The sequence below is a fragment of the Schistocerca gregaria genome, chromosome 3 (assembly GCF_023897955.1).
Source record: "Schistocerca gregaria isolate iqSchGreg1 chromosome 3, iqSchGreg1.2, whole genome shotgun sequence".
NCBI lineage: Eukaryota > Metazoa > Arthropoda > Insecta > Orthoptera > Acrididae > Schistocerca > Schistocerca gregaria.
In genome coordinates, this window is record NC_064922.1 from 779652220 (window position 1) to 779680101 (window position 27882).

The window sequence follows — 27882 nt, forward strand, 5'->3', positions numbered from 1 at the left end:
TAAATGTTTAGCTGTCTTCTCCACTGCGTGTGTCTGCGGCTCAACACCTCCTCTATGAGATAAGTATGTAGTTTTGTGTAATTTGGAAATCATAAACAATCTTAAAATTGTATGATATCCATCGAATAGATTTTCTGCTCTTGGTGGGAAGGTAAGTAACCAAGCCGATTGCATCTTGTACTGCTCAGTGGCGAAATCACATACATCCAAGCACAGCGGCACCAGTGAGAATGTGGGGATTTGGTGTATAACTTCACTGCCTGCAATTTCCAAGAGGAGGAAAGCACAATACAACTGGGTAGACCTATGACCGAATCATGCTCTATTAGTAGAAATCTTGCATACGGCATTTCAATACTTAACTTTACAATGGCAAAGAGTGGCTGTCAGAATGCCCTAATATGCAAAATCTGAATAAATGCAATTACGCTGAAGTCACACATTTTCTTAGTTAATATGACAAATAGCTGAAACATCACTTAATATACTGTTCTGTATTTATAGGAGTGTCAAATCTAATACAGAATAACTTGACTGCTTCTGTTTGAAATACACTCATAAATAAAATAAGGAAGGAGATAAATGAATCCAATTTCATCTCTGTTACTCTTGATGAAGCAACTAATGTGTGTAATTTCTTGTAGTTCTCCTCAATACCATGCTATGTCACAGGTGTTAGTCACGTAAATGAAAAGTTCCTGAAATTCATGAACATGTTCAGAATTATGATGGAGCTGCAGTTGGCTGGTCATTTGAATGGAATGCAATCAAGAGAGGTAAACATATTTTCCACTGTAATGTTTGTTTACTGTATTACTCATGGACTGAATTCAGTGTTATCGTAAGCTCTGTTGAAAACAAAAGAATGCAGAATTTATTTATTTATTTATTTTTTTACTATGAATGGTCTTCCTACTTTTTCTTCCAAGACAACATAAAGAACCTGTGCTCTAGATGAAGAAGTAAAGAAACCACTGCCTAAAGTGACAGCTACACTGTGGAGTTCTGTGTCACATCTGCTGAAAACCTTATATTGTATTGCAGTCTGATGGTTTCACTTTTCAAGAAGATGATAGATACAGATAAGCAGGATGAAGAAACCTATACCGCTGCTCATGGATTTGAAAGTGTGATGTAAGATGTCAATTTAAATTTTGCCATACATATGTTTTCAGATATTTTCTCCTCGCTAGTGCTCTATTTGACATATTGGAAGTCCGAGCTTACTACGTTGCCTAATGTTTAACAAATATTAATAAATTTGAAGAAACGTTGACAGCCAAATGTGATGGACTTGAAATATGAAATATTCATGTTTCAACATATGGATGAATTGGTAACTAACGAAAAGCTTTTCAGCCACAAAAATGATAAAACTATGAATGTAGTTCACACTCTCAAGAACCCATTTACAAACTTTGCTCTATTATTATTTGAAAAAGGTCTCCTGTGGCAGTCGAGGTCAGTGTTTGATGAGTGGGTGATCATTAAAGTCATCAAAAATATAGTTCTATTGTAAATGCTTGCTTTTATTGAAGTTCAGTACACACCACTGGCAGATAAATATACATAAAAGATAATTTTAAGATAACTATTTAAACCTAGACTGCTGAAAGATGAGCTGGTCACAAACCTATCTCACTTGACCCATACAAAAATGAAGTGTTAGTACTGTTGTTAGCTTTTCAGCTAGAATGCAGACAACTACAGAGCAATGTCATGTAAAGAGAGGAGAAAAAGTCAAGAATAGGCCACTGCCTGTGAAAAAGCAATGACCTAATATAAATACAAGACTTTCAATGCTCATACCAGTTCACCTCTAACAACTTATGACAGTTATTTGTTACATGTATGATTTAGGATATAATTCTATCTTTGTTATCTTAACTGAAGTGACCTTCCTAGAGTCAAATATCTTACGATACAGGCCATAACTCGAATTACCTGAGGAAGTACCAATTGATGTTTTTAACATATCTTGAAAATTTCTGTCTGTTTCACCTGCTGTCCTATTCAATAAATTTGTTTCTAACCATTAACCTCCACAAAGTACATTAGTTCTTTATCACATTACATTTTTGATGTCCATTACATTTATTTTTGGAATCTATGTCCTTCATACATGTAAATCGAAAACCTAAGCTCAAAATTTATGTACTGATTACAGATGCCATGGCACATCACACTATGGGTGACTACAAACATTAACATTAATAAATGTCTCCAGTAAAATGTAGATGACAATGAACAAGAATACGTAAAGTAGTTAATCTACTTACTGCTTTTTGCAAATTCTCCACACGACACTTTTGAGTGGCCAACTGCTCCTGGCATAAAGTTTTTTCTTCAAAATATGGCCTTGAACGAGTAATGCTTCTTCTTAGTCTTTGTTCTAGTTCTTGGACCTAGAAGAAAGGAATGCAGAAATTCAAAATAGATTTAATTAACACATACTACACAAGCAATGGGAAAAGTTATGAAGTTAGAACTTCCATAATATACTCATTAGTTACTATGACACCTCAGAACTTGCCACACCCCCTCCCCTCCCTCAATGCTATCATTCCTACATATGTGTGTGTTGTTCCATAATACAGCATGCCCTTATGCATCCTATTACATATTACAGTCCCACTTTCTCAATATGTATAGTCATGGTAAGGGTTAGGGTAAGGAATATGTATAATGGGTCGATGAGCAAATCAGCCTCGGTTTGTGTTTCAAGTGGTTTTCCCACATCCCACTGAGTGAATATCAGGTTGGTTTCCATGTTCTGCCTCAGATACACACTACACAAACACACAGAACACTTTCTCAAACATGTATACAGACTTTACTCTCAACACAGACATATTGGGTACACTACTGTTGTGCTGGGGGGTGAACAGGTGACCAAAATCTTCATGGCTGGACACATTTTAGCCCTGCTTCTTATGACTGAGTCCAGTGCCCTAACCGCAGAGCCATTTAACTTGATTACTTGTAACAGCAGTGCTTCAAAACTCCAAGGATGGAAACTTGTTCTCCAATATTAATTTTTCTCTTGGCATTCACTCTATCTCCATTTCCATTAGTTTCATGTTTCTTTGTCAATATTTTCATTTCCACAGCCTTCTTCGATCCACCTTTTCACATTACATTCTGCATCCCCTCTGTCAACTTTGGCTTCTGTTTTCAATATATTCTCCTTTATTATTTTTTCTCCTTTTCCCACTCAGTCTTCCCCTTCTCTACTATTCCCAACAAAATATTACTGATTTCAGAATTTAATATGATGCCTGAGTGCAGTGGTAAAATTGCTGACTGCTGAGATCACTCCCAATGAAATGCAATTAGCAAAGAATTTTACAGAAGAAACACAACAGTTATTAGATTTATACAGTTACTACCGCAAATATTGTTTGATTCATGCCAGAGAAAGACAGTTGTCATACTTCACTAGTGAGTGGGTGCCAAGCATTATTCAAAATAATCAAATGGTCTTCTTTCATAGAGTTTGGGACAAGCAAACACTGACTCCTGTCAAAATTGTGAAAGTGCAAAAAAACAAGGCATGAGACACCTTCCGCGTTCTTTCCAATTCCCAGGCACAGTTTTGCTACTACATCACTGATTTTGTAAATGATCCTATGGATAAACAATAATGTCTGGCTGTTACATGTGAAGTACCCTTGACCCGATAACTGCCTACGATTTCATGCCAATAACCACACCATTCTCATGTATTACACTTCTCTGGCCTATCATGGGACTTCAACTGCCTTTGTATCATTCACTCTTATAACTTTTTGGAAAATTTCACAGCTACAAAAACTTCTTTACATAGTGCACAAAATTTTATGATAAGAAATCAATTTTTCTTTCTTTTCTTTTCCCTAACTTCTCACCTTCTGTTCTGCTGCATTGAAGAGTGCTGCCCGCCTCTGGTGTTCACGCCCACTCTCTGCTTTTTGTGTTTCTGCCTCCATAACCTACAAAATATTAAAGAATGCTTGCCTGTAATATTCCTGATTAAAGTCGCATACAAAAATATATTTATATCTTTTTTACCTTGATGGTTGCATGATTCAACATCTCTTGCCAAGCATTATCAAACTGCCATTCGTGCTGTTTACTCAGAAACCTCTGTTCGGCAAGTGCCACCGTTTCTTTCGCAGCTTGGTGTATTTCTGCCAAACCATAATAGGGCGATTAGACATACAACCCACTTAAGTGAAAGACTATAAATAATTGGTAGATGCCTGTAATGCAATTTGTCACAGGATACAGGAATACTTCTCGAAATCAGTTGTCACAACTGGTCACTAACATGAAAACCAAATGCTGATCTATGACTATTAAAAAAAGAATGTATATGCTTATTGTTTGGTATATATACAAAGAGGTGAGACTATGGCAAAACTTATGAACTTTCCTATGGAGCTTATGGGAATATTTTGCCAGACACAGGCAAGATAATATGACCATCTGAAGAGACGATTTAAGGCTTAGAGTCCCCACTGAGGTGATAAAAATCTTGTGTGTGCCCTTTTTGGTTGCCATCAGTTTTTACCTCACTTGATTTAGTAGTTACTAACATGCAATGCACCAGGTCTGGACGTCAGCCAAATGTAGTATCATAATTATTAGGCAATTCAATATACAACCATCATATGGAAAAGGAATAACTGTAAACATCACAACTTCTGGAACTGAAGTCATTATTTATTTCCACAGGCGTACAATAGTGAAAAAAATTGTAATTCTGGGTGTCAAATTCTGCATTCTCAGATGGAACTTTGCTTTTATCAGTCTTCTGTGCCTGCACAGAAACAATGAATTCAGGTTTACATTTTTCACTGTTAAGGTCAATATGGCCGAACTGAATGTGCTTGTATATTTGCAAGTTGTTCTAACTTCAGAATGTGACACAGCTCCCTTAAACATTCCTACCTACCAAAAATTATTCCAAACAGTGATTTTCACAACTGCGGACTAAGGTTTCTGGAAAAGAATACGTTACTCTTGCTGGTGTATGAGTTAACTGCATAATGTTCCACTACTGTGATCGCTTCTTTAAGATCTTCACCAGAATCGAAGCAATGGAAAAAGCACTCTTTCGTGTACATGAGGAAATGGAAATCACTTTGAGTTTAGTATGGGCTTGTAGTGGCAACTTCTGCCACCGAATGTAACAGCAACATCAAATGTAGTGGGAAGAGGTAGAAGGCACTGTATTAAGTCTCGTCCGAGCCTTCCAAGTGATCTACTGTTTCCAACTAACAGTGCCCCATTCTTTCCAGTCAGCGTCTCTGGGTCCTGCAATGCTGAGGACACCACTTTGCTGTCTGCGAAACGGCTAGGCGCAGAATGGCTGCCTCAGCGACCTGTGCACGCACTGCTGTGTATTGGCTTTCTAGAGAAGCGGGCTTGCAAAGTCATCAGGATACGCCAGCAGCCGACTCAGTGGCCTTCGCCTCTGCCACCTCAGCGCCACCCACTGCAAGGCGACCTGCAACGCACGCCCTCTCGGGCGTGGCTAAGACCACAGCGACAACGAGCACCCGCGATCTGGCGTCTGAATCTGCAGCCCTCGCCCTGGATGTCTCCGGTGTATGTTGGGAGCCAAGACGACTGCCCGCAGTAGCGAGCCATGTAGTGGTCTGTCGCTGGCTGGCTACAGACCCCGCGTTGGCCTCAGAGGGTCGAAACAGCGACCCACCGGGGACTGGAATGCTGGCACCCCGTCTGCTGCTGTGTGTAGCCAGTGGTGTGACATGCCCTGCCGTCCAGGAGAGCTGCCACACTTGAATGCTTTGTTAGTGAACCGGCACCTATTTATATGCGGCTGCGCACCTCTGTTTTGCTAATGCGCCGCTCCGAGTCACATAGTCATAACATCTAGGTAGGCCAGTGGGCCCCTTCTGCCTGTAACTTGCACCATGCAAACTGCTGTGTTTACTCTTTTCAGTTCGTCTATGGCCCTGTGGCCTCCATTCTATTTCGCAACCACTGGTAGAGTAACTTGCTGTCAAACAGGCCCTCCTCTGGCTGTAACTTGGGCGCTCTGAAATATTGCACCAAAACTGACTTTTCCTATCCCAAACTGTAGTGCCACTAAAGGTCTATAGGGCAAATGTTCAATTAATCCCACATGAACTGATGCCAACAATTCTTGCATTTGCAGGGCAGTGTGTGGCCATGCATGATTGTGTAAAACATGACACTGTAATCAAGAGATTGTGTCACGTGTTTATAATAGCTCAGACTCAGGTTTCTTAATATCTCACAGTACACTTCAGACATATATATATAGTCTGACATGTCCCCACCTTCTTTTTAGTGACCGCTGATTTGTCACTGCAATAGCACAGGAATCCAGATCTTGTCAGCACTCAAAATTATTCTGTCCAGTAGGCTTCCTCCTTCTTCACCACAGTGAAAATGAAGTCCAGAGAAGCACTTATCGACTGACTTTTGTGGTCTCAGGAGTAAGTTTTGAAACCCCCAACTGACACAGAACTTGTGGCATGTAATAGTTTAGTCACAATCTCACGTGAGACTCACCGAAAGATCTAGGGAAGGTGTCTGACAGTTGACGTACTGTAAACATTTGGTTTTTAGTTCATTCCTGATTACAGACAGATGGGCTCTTCTGTCACGAATGTACATCATTCCACTCTCCAATGAACATAATCACTGCATGTACATCTTCGTTCATAACATTTAGTCCAAAAATTATGCTTAGGGATTTGCTGCCACTAAAAATCATATTACAGAATAAATTTCTTATTTTGCAGGATTTTCAATTGAACACTCATTTTGAACAAGAAGCAATGTGGATTTTCACTATCACAGTGTACTGTAGCAGAACAGGATAACATTTAATGGAAACTATGATCAGGTTACCTCCCATTCGGAAAGTGGTTGCACTCAGTGACTGTTATACTTACTTGAAATTATAGATTGCACCAATCGGTCGTCCTTTTTAAATTTTATTATGCAGATCTAGACTTTGGCTAGGAGCTAGCCATTCTCAATGCACTATTACTTTCGTTCAATGCATGTAAGTCCCTGTTGATTGGGCTTCATCCACAGTTCATTGAATAGTATTCAATGAACTGTGGGTGAAGCCCAATTAACGGGAATGTACCTGCATTGAGCAAAAATAATAATGCATTGAGAATGGCTAGCTTCTGGCTGAAATCTAGATCTGCATAATAAAATTTAAAAAGGGTAACTGATTGGTGCAATCTATAATTTACAAGAAAATTATGATTCATCAAACACATTTCCTTTGCTTAAACTCTTACGCCACTGATACACTGAGAAAATAAACTACTGACTTATTTGATTGTAATTTGTATGAGAATGTATTTATGCTAAATCAAGAAGGATCATGAAGTCATGCACATTATAGAATAAGCACAAGCATCATACATCTTTACACATATGCTTTACATCAGCTTGGGTGATGATTTTGTTTTAAAGGAACTTGTTATTTGTGGTCTTTCTAACTGTTCCTATAATAATGCAAATGATGATGTACTTATCCTACAAAATACTGAGTATATGATCACAAAGCTACAAAAATATTAATATTACCATTTATTGTCAAACTTATTACATGAAATGAAAAATACCAATCTCGAAATGGAGAGTTTTCCCCTAGTTGGTTCTCTCCAATCCTAGCTAATTATGATAGAAATCCGACTTTCTTGCTGATTGTGAGCGGTTGCCTTATCCATTTCAGGTATCTACGGACACTCCCCAGCCCCATCTTATTATAGTCTTTTTTTCCCTTTAACCTCACAACATTACTTGATTCCTGCTCAGTGATGATTTCACGATCAGCAACTGTATGAAATGTTGTTGTTGTTGTCTTCAGTCCTGAGACTGGTTTGATGCAGCTCTCCATGCTACTCTATCCTGTGCAAGCTTTTTCATCTCCCAGCAACTACTGCAACCTACATCCTTCTGAATCTGCTTGGTGTATTCATCTCTTGGTCTCCCTCTACGATTTTTACCCTCCACACTGCCCTTTAATACTAAATTGGTGATCCCTTGATGCCTTAGAACATGTTCTACCAACCGATCCCTTCTTCTAGTCAAGGTTGTGCCACAAACTTCTCTTCTCCCCAATTCTATTCAATACCTCCTCATTAGTTATGTGATCTACCCATCTAATCTTCAGCATTCTTCTGTAGCACCACATTTCGTAAGCTTCTATTCTTTTCTTGTCTAAACTATTTATCATCCACATTTCACTTCCATACATGGATACACTCCATATAAATACTTTCCTAAAGGACTTCCTGACACTTAAAATCTATACTCGATGTTAACAAATTTCTCTTCTACAGAAACGCATTCCTTGCCATTGCCAGTCTACATTTTATATCCTCTCTACTTTGAGCATCATCAGTTATTTTGCTCCCCAAATAGTGAAGTTCCTTTACTACTTTAAGTGTCTCATTTCCTAATCTAATTCCCTCAGCATCACCTGACTTAATTCGACTACAGTCCATTTTCCTAGTTTTGCTTTAGTTGATGTATGAAATATTATTTCAAATTATTTGCTGCATGCAAAGTTCATGACATCAACTGCAATGGATCTAAATGTATTACCTAACTGTGACATGAAAATCTGAGCCAGACCGGGACTTTGGATCGGACTAGGAAGCAGGCACAGATAGCCAAAATGCTTAAGGTGATTGTTCACTTGTACATTCAAGTCCTCATTCAGCACAAATGTTCATGTCACAATTGGGTAATACTTCTATACCCTGCAGCTGATGGCATGAAATTCACATTCAGTGAATAATTTGGAATAATAATACCTTTAATTAGTACTTTATCTTATAAACTTTGACTACACATACACTGTATGCATCCCCAATGCTAGAACAAAATATTATAGTTAGTAATAATCTGTATGTATGACCGAGTTTTGTTATATACCTGTACTAGTTAATAATATGATTACCTAAGAAATTTGACTTAATTGTATGACACTTAAAGCTTAATTGCGCATCAATCATTTAAAACTTTATATACTTTTTATAATTGTGTTCTGACTGAATTGCTAGTAATGGAGACAGTGTGTTAATTCAGAGAAAGACAAAGCATTTGAATAGAATGGAGAAATGGGACACCAAATGCAAACTTTTCATTGCACTTGTGAATTTGTGGAGTGGAGAAAGGACATACAAAAAGGCATTTGTGAAAATGAATTAATGATGAATAATCCATGTAATTACATGAGTATATGTTAAAACTGTTCTCTATATATTTATGTAATGTGATTACAATTTCCCAATACTTTGTTTCACAAACAGACACTTACCGTGTTGAGTAACATCTATTCTATTCTGGTGCGTGCATGGCTTAACAAAAGGCTCGCCCACAATTCTCATGTGCTGTGCGATAGTTTGTTTGTGTTTGTGTGTGTGATGTAGCTGAATAACACAACATGGAAACTAAAATTCCGACAATTACAAAGAATGTGACAAGGTCGTGAAGCTAATGCGATCTTATATATGTAAGAGAGCTTGTATTGTAACATTGGCTTACTGTATTGATTAAATTAGTCCAGCAAACCACACTGGGACCAAATTAAGATGAGCTGTAAGGATACTGACCAAAAAACCGAAAATATGTAAAAATCAATGTAAATGAAAGTCCAATCTATCATTCACAAAACTGGTATGGCAAAATGCACAGTAACTACAATTCAGGTAACTAAAGACAATTCAGATAACTAAAGACACAGACTCTAAGTTGGTAGCAAAAACTAATCTGTACTTATAAAATTGTCAATGAAAAGGATTAGAACATTACTGTGGATACATTGTCCATGTAATTTTATTTTATGAGTATTGCAATATCTGAAAAACCTACCCGATTCAGAAACATTGTAGAAAATTGTAAAGCCAAATTTTATAATCAATTTTGTGAAAGCAACGAAATCTTAATTATAAATTCAATCAACTTCAATTTAAACAATGCAGGATGAAATTTCGTGATTGTTAAAAGCTATGTACAGAAAAATGGCAGTAGCTGTGCAGAGTCAGACTTAGGCACTAAACCTGTGTCACAATAAAACAAGTTTTTAACGCATTTTGACTATTGCAGCTCCATTAGTTATTTGATTCACAGGCATCAAATGTATGTGAAGTGGACCCATTTATTATTTCAGATGGAGGGTAACCAACGAAAATGAGTTGCACATCTTACTGAAGATCACCGATAATCCACAAATTAAGTAGTCGAATTTTAGTCACAAAAGCTGGTAATGTTTTAGCAGCTTTTAAGCACAGTAACCTACTGTGTGAACCAGAGTACTGACTGTTCTATTTTCCTCACTACTTCCCATATTACATGAAAACGGAAATTACTTTCTAAATGATGTGTTCTTCAGTCCAAAGGCTGGTTTAATGTAGCTCTCCACATTAATCTTTCCTGTGTAAGTCTCTTCAACTCTGCATAATCATGCACCCTAAATCCATTTCAAACTGATTACTGTGTCCATTCCCTGGTCTTCCTCCACAATTTATACCTCCATACTTTGCTCCATTACACATGCACTGACAATTCTTTGTAACCCCGTTCAATTAATCAAGTTGTAAAACCATCTCCTTCTCCGCGATTTGATTCGGCACCTCTTCTTTAATTATCCGCTACACCCATGTAATTTTCAGCATTCTTCTTTAGCAAATTTCAAATGTGTGTGAATTGTTTATTGTTTATCCCTCACTTCCGCACAAAGCTACGCAAAAGGCAAATACCTTATGAAAAGACTGCCTAATGATTAAATTTCTATCCATTGCAAACAAATTTTTCTTTTTCAGAAATGCTTTCCTTACAATTGCCAGTTTGTACTTTATATCCTCTCTACTTTGGCCATAGTTATTTTGCTGCCCAGCTAACAAACTTTATTTAACTACTTCTAATGTCTCATTCTCTAATCTAATTCCTTCAGCATCACAGATTTAATTTGACAAAATTCCAATACCCCAGTTTTATTTTTGTTGTTTTTCATCCCAACCTCTTTTGAAGACACAAATCATTCAATTAAACTGCTCTAGAAGAACACCATATTGCATGTGAATATGCTCAGTTTGAATTTATCACAGGTAGTTGCTTACACTTACTAATTCCATTCAAACTGTACACTCACTACGATACTGACACACGACATCAACACTGGTAACTAACTTCAATGAGAGGGATGAAGTACCATAGTGGAACCATAAAATGTATTGTTTATCTGTAAATGTGTAATCATCAATTGTTTTAACCACCTATCTTGCAGGACTCCTCTATGGAGACTTTCTGCAAAAGTGAGTTGTCACTGTTATTTCATGCAGTTTGTTTTGCCTCAAAACAGAATTTGTTGTTTCTGAGTGGCATTTGTGTCTGCTACTCATTTTGTACTACATCAACTACTGGCATTCTGTATCTAATGGATAAGAAGGCTAGAACACATTCGTTGGCCACCGGGTGACTACATATTTTTTCCATTTGAATTTTTCCTATAAATGTGGGTGAAAAGAAAATCCAAAGAGAAAGAGTATAAACGAAAGCCATATTTACTGCCTCTATTACTAACAGTGCAAACCTCCCCTGAAAAAAACATGTAATGCTGCTAAAACTACTGCATGGTATACTGAAATAGAAGGTGGGATTTTTTAAAAATTTAATATATTTTTAAATTATTTATTCCTTTTTGCCTGCTTAATTTGTTGCATTTTTATATTTTCTCCTTTCATCAATTAAATTCAATATATCCTGTGTTATCCATGTATTTCTACTCGGCCATGTCTTTTTACTCATTATATCATCTGCCTTCATTATTTCCATCTGTCAAAGCTACCCATTTGTCTTCTATTCCCTTCTCACTTCAGTCAAATATTGCCTAGTGCTTTGTCAATAATCTTGTTCTTTCAAATTATCCAGTTCTCATCTCATTAATTTCCTACCTTTCTGCAATTTCTTAAATTTCAATCCACAGTTCGCAGCCAATAAATTATCATTAGAATCCACATCTACCATTGCAAATATCTTGTTGTTGTTGTTGTTGTTGCGGTATTCAGTCCTGAGACTGGTTTGATGCAGCTCTCCATGCTACTCTATCCTGTGCAAGCTTCTTCATCCCCAGTACCTACTGCAACCTACATCCTTCTGAATCTGCTTGGTGTATTCATCTCTTGGTCTCCCTCGACGATTTTTACCCTCCACACTGCCCTCCAATAGTAAATTAGTGATCCCTTGATGCCTCAGAATATGCCCTACCAGCCGATCCCTTCTTCTACTCAAGTTGTGCCACCAATTTCTCTTCTCTACAATTCTATTCAATACCTAATCATTAGTTATGTGATCTACCCGTCTAATCTTCAGCATTCTTCTGTAGCATCACATTTCGAAAGCTTCTATTCTCTTCTTGTTTAAACTATTTATCGTCCATGTTTCGCTTCCATACATGGCTACACTCCATACAAATACTTTCAGAAACGACTTCCTGACACTTAAATCTATACTCGATGTTAACAAATTTCTCTTCTTCAGAAACGCTTTCGTTGCCATTGCCAGTCTACATTTTATGTCCTCCCTACTTCGACCATCATAAGTTATTTTCTTCCCCAAATAGTAAAACTCCTTTACTACTTTAAGTGTCTCATTTCCTAATCTAATTCCCTCAGCATCACCTGATTTAATTCAATTGCATTCCATTATCCTCGTTTTGCTTTTGTTGATGTTCATCTTATACCCTCCTTTCAAGACACTGTCCATTCAGTTCAGCTGCTCTCCCAGGTCCTTTGCTGTCTCTGACAGAATTACAATGTCGTCGGCGAATCTCAAAGTTTTTATTTCTCTCCATGGATTTTAATTCCTACTCCAAATTTTTCTTTTGTTTTCTTTACTTTTTGCTCAATATACAGATTGAATAACATTAGGGATAGCCTACAACCCTGTCTCACTCCCTTCCCAACCATTGCTTCCCTTTCATGCCCCTCAACTCTTACAACTGCCATCTGGTTTCTGTACAAATTGTAAATAGCCTTTTGTTCCCTGTATTTTACACCTGCCACCCTCAGAATTTGACAGAGAGTATTCCAGTCAACATTGTCAAAAGATTTCTCTAAGCCTACAAATACTAGAAACATAGGTTTGTCTTTCCTTAATCTATTTAATAAGATAAGTTGTAGGGTCAGTATTGCCTCAAATGTTCCGATATTTCTACAGAATCCAAACTGATTTTCCCTGGGGGTCTGCTTCTACCAGTCTTTCCATCAGTCTGTAACAAATTCGTGTTAGTATTTTGCAGCCATGGCTTTTTAAACTGATAGTTCGGTAATTTTCACATCTGTCAACACCTGCTTTCTTTAGGATTGGAATTATTATATTCTTCTTGAAGTCTGAGGGTATTTCGCCTGTCTCATACATCTTTCTCACTAGATGGTAGAGTTTTGTTAGGCCTGGCTCTCCCAAGGCTACCATTAGTTCTAATGGGATGTCGCCTATACCTGGGCCTTGTTTCGACTCAGGTCTTAAAGTGCTCTGTCAAACAGTTCACACAGTATCATATCTCCTATTTCATCTTCATCTACATTCTCTTCCATTTCTATAATATTGTCCTCAAGAATATCGCCCTTGTATAGACTCTCTATTTACTCCTTCCACCTTTCTGATTACCCTTCTTTGCTTAGTACTGGGTTTCCATCTGAGCTCTTGATATTCATGCAAGTCGTTCTCTCTTCTCCAAAGGTCTCTATAATTTTTCTCTAGGCAGTATCTACCTTACCCCTAGTGATATGCATCTCTACATCCTTACATTTGTCCTCTAGCCATCCCTACTTAGCCATTTTGCACTTCCTGTCGATCTCATTTTTGAGACGTTTGTATTCCTTTTTGCCTGCTCCATTTACTGCATTTTTGTATTTTCTCCTTTCATCAACTAAATTCAATGCCTCTTCTGTTACCCAAGGATTTCTATTAGCCTTCACTTTTTTTTACCAACTTGATCCTCTGCTACCTTCACTATTTCGTCTCTCGAAGCTACCCATTTTTCTTCTACTGTAGTTCTTTCCCCCATTCTTGTCAATCGTTCCCTAATGCTCTCCCTGAAGCTCTCTACAACCTCTGCTTCTTTCAGTTTATCCAGGTCTCATCTCCTCAATTTCCCACCTTTTTGCAGTTTCTTCAGTTTTAATCTACAGTTCATAACCAACAGATTGTGGTCAGAGTCCACATCTGCCCCTGGAAATGTCTTACAATTTAAAACCTGGTTCCTGAATCACTGTCTTAACATTATATAATCTGACACTTTCCAGTATCTCCAGGCTTATACTTTCCAGTATCTCCAGGCTTCTTCCATGTGTACAACCTTCTTTCATGATTCTTGAACAAAGTGTTAGCTATGATTAAGTTACGCTCTGTGCAAAATTCTACCAGGAGGCTTCCTCTTTCATTCCTTACTCCCATTCCATATTCACCTACTACGCTTCCTTCTCTTCCTTTTCCTATGGTCAAGTTCCAGTCACCTATGACAATTAAATTTTCGTCTCCCTTCACTATCTAAATAATTTCTTTTATCTCATCATACATTTCATCAATCTCATGCTAATTGGCATATAAACTTGTACGACTGTGGTAGGCGTGGACTTCGTATCTATCTTGGCCACAATAATGCGTTCACCATGCTGTTTGTAGTATCTCACTCGCATTTCTATTTTCATATTCATTATTAAACCTACTCCTGCATTGCCCCTATTTGATTTTGTATTTATAACTCTGTATTTACCTGACCAGAAGTCTTGTTCCTCCTGCCACTGAACTTCACTAATTCCCACTCTGTTCGCAGCATCATCACAGCAAGACCGTTTTGGTTAGTGTTACAAGGCCAGATCAGTCAATCATCCAGACTGTTGCCCCTGCAGCTACTGGAAAGGCTGCTGCCTCTTCAGGAACAACACGTTTGTCTGGCCTCTCAACAGATACCTCTCCATTGCGGTTGCACCTACGGTACAGCTATCTGTATTGCTGAGGTGTGCAAGCCTCCCCACCAACGGCAAGGTCCATGGTTCATGGGGTGGGGGAGGGGGAGGGGAAGGATATCTTGCAATTAAAAATATGGTTCTGAAATTTCTGCTGACCACCGTGTGTAATCAACCACCTTTTTACATTAGTTTCTTAAACTAAGTATTCAATCTATTAAATAATGTTCTGTGCAAATTCTATCAGGTGGGTTCCTCTGTTATCACTTTTCACTAGTCCATATTCTACTATTTTGTCTCCATTTTTCTATATTAAACTTCAGTCTCTCGTCACAAATTTTCCTCTCCCCTACTTATCTAAATTATTTCTTTTATCTCATGATACATTCTTTCAACCCCTTCATCATCCACGGAAATGGCTGACATAAACTTGTACTCCTGTGGTGGGTGTTTGCTTCATGTCTATATGTTGGCTATCAAAATATCCTGTTCATAGCAGCTTACCCACATTCCGACTGTCTTATTCATTACTAGACCTACTCCTGCATTACCCCTATTTGAATTTGTATTTATAAACCAGTATTCGCCAGAGCAGAAGTCTTGTATGTGGTGAGTAACCAAAGAGAAAAAATTCAAGGATTGAGGAATTTTTCTTTCAAAATTTTATTACCCTATGTTTCACGATTCCAGTACTACGTTCTGTGATGAGACAGCGACTGGACCTCGCAGGTGTATATTGGATGTTATCTGATGCACCTCTGTCCATGCCTGGTTAACATGGGTAATGTTCCCTTCGCATGTACTTTTGACAGTGGATGCTTTCCAAGGCATTGCTGACAATAGGATGCTTTGGGGTCACACCCTGCCAGCAAATAGGAAAGCGTCATGTGAGGGATGCCGATTGGGCCACCTGAAGGCATCCAAAACACAAGTTCTTCACTCTATTGTCGACCAGCTCTCCACCCAGTTAAATGTGTGTACTAGCTCCTTCGTTAGGGCACCATGCTCTCAGTCAATCTGCAGCAGCCCCCGACGCTGTAGCTCATCTCTTTTGATGTCCCTGACTAATAAGGCTAGGAGCAATATAAACTCCAAATGTGACACTGAAGCTCTTGTTATGTGTTTTTCATTCTCAGAAATTCCCTAGCACACCCGAGCATCCACATCCCACCTCCATCCTCACTTGCCCTTCTCTGCACAGTCCTGTTCTTCTTGTCACTACACTCACTCATTCCCATTATATCTAACTATTTTCCTTCTTCAATTCTCTAAGCAACCTACCCAATTAAGGAATCTAACTTTCCACACTTCAACCTACAGAACACCTGTTTTGTATTTGCTGATGATGATATCCTCCTGAGTAGTCTCCACCTGGAGATCCGAATAGAGGACTATATTACCTTCAGAAAATTTTACCCATCAGGATACTATCACCTTTTACTCATACAAAAGATCTGTATGCCTTAAGGAAAAATAACAGCTGCAGTTTCCCCTCCCTTTCCAGTTGTTTGCAGTACCAGCACAGCAAGACCATGTTGGCTAAATTTACATGCCCACATCAGTCAATCATCCAGATTGTTCCCCTGCAACTACTGCAAAATATGCTGTCCTTCTCCAGCAACCATGTGTTTATCTAACGTCTCCACAGTTCAGTCTCTGTTGTGGTTCCACGTATGGTATGGCTATCTGTGTTGTTGAGGCACTCAAGCCATTCCCCCATGGCAAAGTGCATCTGGTTTGCGTGTGTGTGTGTGTGTGTGTGTGTGTGTGTGTGTGTGTGTGTGTGTGTGTAATTACTTTGATTGACTCTATAGATTATTACTTCTTTTCCTCCAAGCAAGTTCTTGCCATGAACATGTTTTATTATTATTATTTTTTTAATGAAACCTATAAGGAAAAATGCAATAAATGAACATTACAATCTCAACTACCTTACCATTAGCTCTTTGGAACTGGACAGCAGCTTTTTGACACTCCAATTGTGCCTTCTTTGCAATTTCAAGAGCTTCATAGTATGGACGAGCACGCTCAATGCATGAGCCTAAATTTTTGGAAAGGAGTTTAAGGCGCCGTGTTGAATCATTGAGTAGCAATCTGAATGTATTGTTGGCCTCCTGTAATAGAAACCACAAGAGTATTATCTTCATGTAACATATTGACTGTTGTGGGAGAATGTGTAAATAGTAATCAACAGAAGGGAGTAACATGATATAATGCCATGTCAATGGTTCCAGGCAGACTGCTGACAGCGTCCTTGTGACAAAACATGCAAACCAAACTGCTGGACTGTAGAAAGATCCAGTGCATGTTTCATGTGGAGCTCTCATTCCTGTAACTCCCCCTCCCCCTCACTAAAGACATGCCATATTAATAAAAGACAATGCTGACAAATGTAATGTAAATGTAAATTCAGATTCGTGCCAGAAATGAGAACTTTAACACAGAAATACAGTCTAATAATGTTACGACTAACACCAGATGTATCTTTTCGAAAAACAAATTCACGAATAGAAAAGGTAATTAATAATCTGCCAGCCAATGCACCAAAGCTTGCCTGTGTGAAATAAGTCAATCATTTACAGTTGAATAACTGCAAGTTGTGGCACAGCTTGTACATCAAGATGTTATTTTCCTCTTATGTGATAACTACTTCCGTCACCTCCGTAACTGACTGTCAAGTGTGTGTCTGCCAGTCATGTGGAGGACACGAGTTCGATTCCCAGAATCGAAAGGCATTTTTCCTTGTTGGGAAGACTGGGATAGTGTGCAACTGGTATTGTGGCATCAAATCAGGATCAACTTACATAAGAAGTTGCGGCTCCAAGGTTTAAAACACTAACAATGGGCAGGAGAGAATTTATGTTGACCCCATACCCTCCATGATCCCACTGACACCAAATGATCTGCCAGGGATGGAAAGTGGAATGGGTACAATGAGAAACAGCTCCTTTGGATCAATGTCACTCTCAGCCGATTTGACACACACTTCTGACTCTTGCTGTCTCCCTTCCTAATTGGAGCATGTAGTTTATGCTACACTCACTTCATTTTTGTCTGCTGAGTGCCAACTAAACAATCACATGATATAATTCTTTGTTCAACAATCAGTGAAACAAGATTGGGAAGGACCATGTTTCTGTGTTGTCCAGTAGAGTGTAGTGGTTAGAGCTACTACTAGGTGCGATTGATTCTCATCTTCAGACAGAATTTATATTTGATCTTCACATGTTCTATAAGATTCTGGAGCTTCTTGTTAATATAACTATTTTTATCTCATTCTGGAAAATTATATGTTGTGCACAAATACTAGTGCTCTCTATTCAAGAGACAATTTAGACCTGTGTCTGTTGTGCATTACTAAAATTTGTTATTACTGATGACTTAGCTCTCTGTTAACACTTTGTAGACCAAGCCCAAGTGTATGCTGAACCACAATTTTGTGTTAAAAGGACTGCACCCAAGCACAAGTCGGGTGGCGATTTTCTTGACACGAGTCATCAATTCCTTGAAAACTGGACTCACCGCGTATAAGAACAATGTTGTATTCTGTTACAAACGGTTGATCCAGTATGTTCACACTGATGTAATTTCATTTGTATCCTCAGGTTTTGCAGTTTGATGTAGTTCTGCTGCAGATATCTCATTTTTGTTGTGAGAGCAAGTAATTCTGGAGGCTCAGGAGCAAGAAATTGCTCAATAACTCAGCTCGGACTTTTTTTTTTCTTTTTTGCAAGGATAATTATACTTTCTGCTGCCATTATTTTAAATTTATAGCCTACCAAAGAACTAAACTAAATTATGAATAAATCTTGAAGCTTGGTATGGTTTGGAATGCGGATTTACTGCAAACTTTGCGCTCTCATAGTACCCCATGACAATAAAATGTGTAAGCAGTACCACGTACTTCTCAAGCATTGTTGAGAAAATCGCAAGATAAATTTGGTTGTCAAATATATACTTACTTGTGCATGGTCATTTTTACCATAAAGCGGCGGCAGCCGCCGAGTGGTTAGCGTCGAGTCCTGTTCGTCAGTTATTTTTAATTTTCAACAGTCATTTTCTTTACTATTTATATTACAATTGATATAATAGGAAAAATATACGTAATTCAATGAACTTTTACTAAATTTATAATGTTATTTGGCAGTCTAAAAATTTTTACTATCACAAATAATATAATATTCGAAACTATCGGCTAGTAAATGACAAAAGCAAAAAGTGATACTGAAAATGTATGCTTGTCCATAATTTGAGAAATCCCTTATATCTGGAAGGAGCCCAAAACGACTTATTACCTCCAAGTTTTGACCGGCACAAACGGCTTTTGAAAGGTGTACAATTAATTGTCACTTTCGACATTACGGGTACAAGTTGCAGCATGACATTTTTTGTAACAACATGGAAAACAAAGTTAAACGGCACCAGCTGCACTGAATAAATGCAATGTTTCCGCATACACAAGGTCTTTTGAGGTTTCCTTGGAAAAACAAATCTCGAAAATATTTTCAAAAACCTCTCTTTCAGACGATAATTTGGAAGCAAACCATGCATACCGCAGTATTTCCTTAAATATTGGTGCTGATAATTGGTCATGCAGTATCGAGTGTATTTGAATAGCATCTTCACGAGAAGTGATTTCTCGCTCTCCTTTCGATTAAATATGAACAATTTTGAAGACATGGGCAAGCATACATTTTAAGTATCACTTTATGCGTATGGTCGTATACTAGTTGGTAGTTACGAATATTATACTATTTGTGGCAGTAAAAATTTGTAGACTGCCAAATAAAATTGTAAATTTAATAAAAGTTCATCCAATTACACATATTTTCCCCCATTATATCAACTGTAATATAAATAGTAAAGAAAATGACTGTTGAAAATTAAAAATAACTGACAAACAGGACTCAACGCTAACCACTCGGCTGCCACCGCTTTATGGTAAAAATGACCATGCACAAGTATATATTTGACAACCAAAATTATCTTGCACACAGCAAGGAGTCCAAAGAAAAGCTTTAGAAGTTATCCTACACATAGCAAGGAGCCCAAAGAGAAGCTGTATGTTGTTATTTACATCTGCATAGTTAAAAGGCCAATGCATACTTTAGTGTCTGTACAGGTGTGACAATGCCACTTCACTACATGGTTGGCACAGATATTTCACGAGTTGAGAGCGGCACGGTGATAGCCGGGGAACAAAAGGCCACGAGAGGGAAACAAAGTCACCATCATAGTTAATCTACGGGAAGCACAGTGTCCAAATCCACATAGGAATGAGTACTGGAAGAACTCAGTCCATGGCAGGTGTAGATGATAGGCTAGTTGAGGTCTGCAGTGATCAAACTCTGCAAGTAACCACTGGCTCAACCAGACTGTTGCGACTGCAAGTACACACTTCCACCAGCGGGTCTGCCCGTACTGTGTGTCACGTTTGCCGTCCATGGCAGGTTTCCACACTGTCCTGCCGTGCTACCCATGCCAGCTCATCAGCCTCCGCCCTGATCGCTGGTGGGAATACTAACCCCTCCCCCATGAAAGGCCGTATACGACCGAAATGTCCAGGATTGGACCACAACCTCTGGCACAGAACAGAACAGGAGAGGCGCCTGGAGAATCAGACAGTGGACAAACCACTAAAAGAGGCAGCACTGACGCCACTGGCCCTAAAAGAAGGTCACAGAGGCTGGGGCTACGAAAGGGGGGGGGGGGGTGTTACTGGCTCCACATAGGCAGGGGTAGCTGCGGGCTTCACTGGGGGCTACTGCTGCTGCAGGTGACAAGAAAACAGCAAAGTGCAAGGAGAGGGCAGCAATGGGGAAGCATTTAGCTCCAAGTGGGAGCCCTCAGCCAGAACAAGGTCGTGATCCACCCCGCCACCCAACAGACGGTGGCAGTGACATCATAATGGGATGTGGGTGCTTGGTGGGTCATATGCTCCCTACCAACATCCACCACAAACAACTGCCAACCTCTGTGGCCCACAACACCCGGCAGCTACCAATGTCAGTAGCTGAAGGATGAGGCCCAAATCGCAGTATCAGGAAGAAAACACAGCAGACTATGATGGTCCATGGCATGTGACTCAGGATGAAGCAATTCCAGAAGACCCATAGCTGACACCCATGCAAAAGTTCTGCCGGACTGCATCTGTTGACAATGCGAGAAGCAATTCCAGAAGACCCATAGCTGACACCCATGCAAAAGTTCTGCCGGACTGCATCTGTTGACAATGCATCATCACAAGGGTGTCTTCATCTGGATCTCAGATGTACATATGAAGCACTTGAATTCCGAGTTAGAAGTCTGGTCAAATGAAGCAAGTCAGATGCTGGATACTACTGTGACTGCAAATGTCCTCAAACTCCCGCGACACAAATTCCCGACCGTTATACGACAGCACTGTCGAGGGAGATCTATCAACGACAAAAATAACCTGACAATGCGAGGGCCATGGCAACTGACAGTGTGGACGACAGTTTGGCTGCAAGCGGGAAATTAAACATGGCATCAATCACCAATAAGCACATGCTGCCCAAAAAGAAGCTGGAAAAATCGACAAGCACCCTGTCCTAAGGATGCTCCGGGACTGCCAAGGAGAAAACAGGTGCAGCAGTGCAGTCCGGTTCTGTCCACAAGCCCCACACAAGAATGTACCATATGTTCAATATATTGATTGATCACTGGCCAGTACAAATGACACTGTGTCAGTGCCTTCATATAAGTCATACTCCAGTGGAACATACACAGCATCTGGAGTATGTGAGTATGCAATGCCATGGGAGCGGGCACATGGCAGCATTTCTCTTCCTTCACTAGTACAGTAACTCCCTGGACAACACTAAGCCAATCATATAGGAAGCATAATGTACACCCCACACCTGATCCGCACTCAAAGAGATGCATTCTATCCAAGACAACCAGATTGCCAAAACAATATTCCGCAAAATTCTGTCAGCAGCTGAGGCAGTTGCGGCTTCAAATGCTGTCAACAGAAAGTCCAACTGGGGCAGCTGCACCCCATTATGCGATGAGAACACAAGAGCCTCCTGCCAATCAAATTCTGGATCAGACTCCATTGTTAGCTGTGACAGAGCATCAGCACTGGCATGCTTCATGGTTGAGGTGTTACAAACCTCATAACAATAATTACTGAAAGAGAGGACCCACTGATGCAACTGGTGAGCAGTCCTACCTGGCACCTTGGAATGAGGGCCACGTAAGGAAACAAACAACTTGTGATTGGTGTTGAGGTGGAACACCGCCACAATACAAGAATACATGGAACTTTTCAATCCTGAAAATTATAACGAGTTTCTCCTTTTCCAATTGTTAATACTTGTGCTGCATACAGGAAACCGTCTTTGACGCGTAAACTATGGGCTGGCTTGTGCTGTCCAGATTCCCATGGGGCAGGATGGCACCAAAGCCATGCAGAAATGTATTACTGGGCAGGTTTAAACAATTAACCATCATAAAGGAATCCAGACAGCAAACAGAGCAAAAACACTGCTGAGAGACTGAAAAGTCTCTTAAAAATCCGCAAACCAGACAAACTTAATGTCCTTTGGGCAAAGTTGGCTAGAAGGCTCGCAAACATACGGAGCCGGGGGAATGAAATGAGCACAATATAAAATTTTACCAAAAATGACTGGACCTCCTTCAGGTTCTCAGGTGCTGATAGGTTGACAATGACCTTGATGTGGCCATCCATGGGGATGAGACCACCTTTACTAAGCAAATGACCCAAAAAATGCACCTTCAGAGATAAAAAAACTGCACTTCCCCAGCTTGGAACTCAGGCAGTTCTCCAAGAGGTGTTGGAAAACTAACTGAATATTTCAGATGGGTTTCTTTTGATGTCATGAAAGTAACCAATGCAACAGGGAATGTCCTTAATAAACTACTCAAAATACCATTGGTAAATTCCGGGTGCAGATAAGATTCCAAAAATATGGGATTAACTACTAAAGCTCAAATGAGGTGTTGAGGACCAGGAAAGTCCAAGAAACTGCAGCCAATGGCAACTGAAGGTAAAACTCATGCAAATCTATGTGGGGAAAAAACTGTCCCCCTAACAATTTTTGCTAACAAATCTGCCTGCTGTGGAATGGGATACAAATCTGCGACACATCATGCTTTGGCCATCTGTCTAAAATTGCCGCAAAGGCACATGGAACCACTGAGCTTTTGTATCATCATCAAGAGATGGCCCAGATATTCGACAAAATGGAAGGAATGACAACCTGATCCTACCAATACTCCAATTTAGCCTTTTCTCTGTTGAGCATGGTAAAGGGAATGGTCTGGAGGTGACAAAATTAGGGTACCACTAAGGTTTAAGGAAAAACACGTGTCTCGAAATTTTCTGCTCGGCCCAAAGCATTCTCAAACAGGCTGTATGGCTGCATTCAGGAGTCAAAAATCACAAAAAGTAATGGATTGAGACATTATAAGAACTTCATCAACGATCTGTAAGACAATAACATATTTCATGCCAATGGTGGATTAACCACTAACAAGTTAAGTTGTTGTTCCACATTCTTATAACGCGCGGAAACAGAATCTTGTGGTCACAAGGGAAAGTGCTGGTTACTGAAAGACAACCTCATGGAACGGCTCCTGCAAATCCACTCACATCATGACCCTGTATGTATCTAAGTTAATGAGACTGACCGTCACTCCAGTGCCTACCTGAAATTTAATCAGCCGCCCATCCATTACCAACGTGTGCAAAATACACTGGGGCAACATGTGCAGGGCAGAGGAATCAGCCGCAGATTCCAGTTAAAGCAGCATGGCATCTGATGATCAAGTCAAGGCCTATCGACCGTCACAAACAGTTGCTATATGACCCATCTGCCGGCATACCCCACAAACATAATCTCCATGTGGGGGCAGTCAAAGTGAACATGCAACAAATGAAAATGAGGGGAGGACTGTTGGCTCACCCAATGAGCGTAAGGGACGTGAAGGACCTGAAAAACACTGCTGGTGGGAATGACGATGCTGCAAGTGGTACAAACCTATTGGACATGGCATGGGTGAGGACAGGCAGTGTTATGATCCAATGCACTGGAATTGTCAATGGCAGCAACAGACTGAGTCAGCACCAGGTAAGGCTGCCTAGGATATCCCTCAAGATAACGGGCCCTTACTACCATGCACATCCAACTGTGGCACGTGCCAATTACCAGAAAGGAAGTCCCTTGCCGCCAGCACAATCTCCTGCAATTCGGGCAACGTTGGCTACAGAAGGATCAGATGAAGTCAACGCCCTAGCCTGAACCTCGCAGTCAAGAGCTAACCTGACAATCACATGCTGAATTAGTAAGTCTGCAAAAGAGGTAGCACAATTGAGACACTCAAAACAGCACTTGTACGAGAAGTCCTACAAACTGGCGATCTAGATCGCGTGTTGTGCCAGTTGAACTGCAAGTGCACCACCACCACATGGATTTGATGGTCAAAATAATGCATAAGCAATTGGCAAAGGTCATCAAAGGGAAGTTTCTTGGGGTCAGCACAGGGCTTCAAGTTTCTGACAACTTCTTATAAACTTGTGCTGTTGGACAGTAGCACGGTGGCCTTATCAACTGGATTGATGATATGCCATATGTGGCAGTGCATCAAGAACTGGTGCAGGTAATTTTCTCACCATTCTGTTAACTCACTAAAACCTGCAAACGATGTTGAAGGTGATGGGCCCCACTGGCAAGCAAGGAACGAAGCAAGTCCACATTCTGAGTTATCAATGTCTGCATCTGCTCCTGTTGCTGCTCCTTCAGTATGCCCAACTGGTTTTGCCAGCACTGCAAAAATGTTAGGTCTATGGTAGCCCAAGTGAACACTACGAAAATGGGAAAGAAGGTATAGGGGGCTTCACAGGCATAAGAATGCCCTTCATCGCCATGTTAATATCTACACAGGCATGACAACATCCGTTCACTGCACAGTTGGCAAGGACACTTCACAAGCCGATGGTGGCTCAGTGATGGCTAGGGAACAGCGACCCGTGAGGTGGAAACGAACACACCTACATGAAGCAGAGAGGCCAAAGGCCACATAGAGATGAGCATGGGAAGAGTGGGCAAATGGTGCTTATGGCTAAGCACTCGGCATAATTCACGGCACTATACACTAGGCGAGGTCCGCGTTGATCGAACTCTTGGGTCAGCACTAGCCCACCTGACCTACTGTCGTTCACAGGTAAACACCTCCAACTGCAAGTCTGCTCACTGGGTCACATGCGCCCTCCATGGCAGGTTTCCACATTAACCTGCTGTGCTATCAATGCCAGCTTCTCTGCCTCCATTTTGATGTCCATTTTTTACTGAGGAAGAAGGGTAGTTCATGCAGTTGTGCCACTGTGCCAGGGTGGTGTACTGGTTAGCGCATCTGCCTAGTGAGCAGGAACCAACTAGCTCAATTAACGTGAGAAATTTCACAAAGCCCTCTACATCGGCCAATTGCACATTAAGAATGAGATCAACCACATCATAATTAAACCATTATGAAACAACAGCCAAGCTTACCAGAAGCCTATGGGCAACTTGTATGATCATCAACCTCAACATCACAGAAAACTGGGAAATGGAACGGAAAACAATATTCTAATATAAATATCCTGAGCATGTCATAGGTTACTGCCCAGAAAAGGTAAGCATGCCTACCTGTATTACAGCGCATGATGTCCACCATCAAAGCAATACCACCCACGCAGCAACTGCAGATAAATACATCTAACATGCAAAACAAAGTTAATCACAGAATCTTGACCAAGGGCTTTTTCCAATGTGCCACTGTTGTTGCCAGTTGCCCACCTGAGCTTTCCACTGACTGTCTAGATATCAAAATCAGGACAAGTAAAGTTTATGACAACCTACAGCAGAGGACATCAATGACAAAAACCTTACATACAGGGTGATTCACGAAGATATGCAAATATTTTAATATGTTATTCTACAAGTAAAACTACAGAAAAAGGTTCACATAAACATAGGTCCGCAAATGTTTAGTTATGGATTTACAACTAATAAAAGACTTTGCCTGAAATGCAACTTTGCTAATATGAAGCCATCGCAAAATTGTACAAGGTTGAAGTAAAGCACGATTTCCATTTATTTTGTTGTTACTGGTCTGGTGAATCTAATGAAACATGTCCCAAACGTATAACTGCAGAAGTTTTGTAGAACATCCAGAAAAGCAAAAATTATTATACAAATAAATTTGTTTAGTTTCCATTATGAATGTAGAAACGTTAATTTCACTGTTGGCAACTGTTACTGAGTTGTTCCAGTCATTTCCAAATCCTGAAATGAGTAAGTTTTCTGTATTTTTCAGTGAAAGAACATAACAACAACAGTGTATTAAGTGAAACAACACAGTAACTGTTGTAACCTGCAGATTATTTACGAATTAGGAATGTCTTTCAAACTTACGACAGAGGAATACGCCGATCTGGAGTTTATTTATGGCAAATGTGATGGTAACGCTATGACTGCAGTTAACAAATATCACGTATGTTATCCAACTCTGAGGATTCCGAATGCACGAACCATTAATGGAGTATTTCGAATGTTCCGGGAGACAGGTCTCTACCTAGCATTCATAATCAGTACGAGCACTCGATATGTAACAACAACAATAAAATAAATGGAAATCGTGCTTTACTTTAACCTCATACAGTTTGCAATGGCTTCATATTAGCGAAGTTGCTAAATTTCAGGCAAAATCTTTTATTAGCCATAACTCGTAACCAAACATTTGCATACCCATGTTTGTGTGAACTTTTTTCTTTAGTTTTGCTTATAGAATAACATATTAAAATATTTGCCTATCTTCGAGAATCACCCTGTATATAACAGTTGTCAAGATGTTGGAAAGAAGACTGTGCCGCGCTGAACATTTGAACGGAAAGTATGATCAGTGAGCAAGGACCTATGTTAATCACAGATACAGTACAGCCTTTGGAAATTACTGTTCTTCCGGAATATAGGCACAATGTAGGTGATGGAACTTCATCAGGCATCACAAGCCGTCTCTGACCTAGCAGCCAGAGTTCCTGATTGAACCTGTTGCTTCAACAAGTTTTTTAAACAATGATTACTCTGTGTGGTTGCTCAGTATCACTCAGTGCCATCTACAAAACAAGTCCCTACTGTAGTACTACAACCTAGTCCTCGGACTGAAAATTATTATTATTCTTTTAAAAAAAAGTAAGTAGAAGTAGCATGGAAGACCCTTAAAGCATTGCATTAACAGCTTGGGGGGGGGGGGGGGGGGGGAGTCACAGCCAGTGTGGCGAAATGTGGATCTTAATAACAGACACCACTGGACTGCATAGCAAGGCTAGTTGAGCTCAGCAGTTAACGGTGCCACACAATAATAATTGTGTAGCAAGTGGGGCAGTGTCATCACACCAGGGTGAGTGTCTTGTTATGGTAGCAAGACTAGGCACCATGCTTTAGTGAAACAAATGGACAACAAAAGCATATAAATAAGTCTGGATTTTTAGGCAGGGAGCACTTCTCATGACCAGAACCCAGCAGAACCACCAAGATTCCTGTGTGATGTCAGACAGCAATATGACTGGGCTCCACCAGCTGCAGCCGTGGGTTTGTGACTGGGTTGTGCCTGCGATCTACACAAAGTCCTTCAAGGGACTTTGTGTCACGATTCTTCTGTCAATGCCTGCTGCCACCAATGCAGAGCTCCTAGTGGAACTTGGTGTCACAGTACCACCCACCATCCGACTTCTGTCTGAGGGCAGTGGGTTGAACCTCGCACACAACGAACTAGGCACACTGCCACCGAGGGGCCGTCTACTGAGTGGGACGAAATTGCAGTGATGCGCCACTAATGCCAATGACCATGGCTTACACAGGCTGGCAGCCTCAGCAGTACG

General features: G+C 40.1%; 1 protein-coding gene across 1 annotated transcript in view; it reads right to left on the reverse strand.

Annotated features, from left to right (window-relative positions):
- Positions 1-27882, reverse strand: part of LOC126354251 (SH3 domain-binding protein 5 homolog) — a 79460-nt gene that overhangs the window by 46188 nt on the left and 5390 nt on the right. The window contains exons 3-6 of the mRNA XM_050003767.1: positions 16912-17089; positions 4051-4169; positions 3888-3971; positions 2280-2405 (exon numbers count right to left, since the gene is read on the reverse strand). Of these exons, the coding sequence (XP_049859724.1) occupies positions 2280-2405; positions 3888-3971; positions 4051-4169; positions 16912-17089 (507 nt within the window). The remainder of the gene's footprint in view (positions 1-2279; positions 2406-3887; positions 3972-4050; positions 4170-16911; positions 17090-27882) is intronic.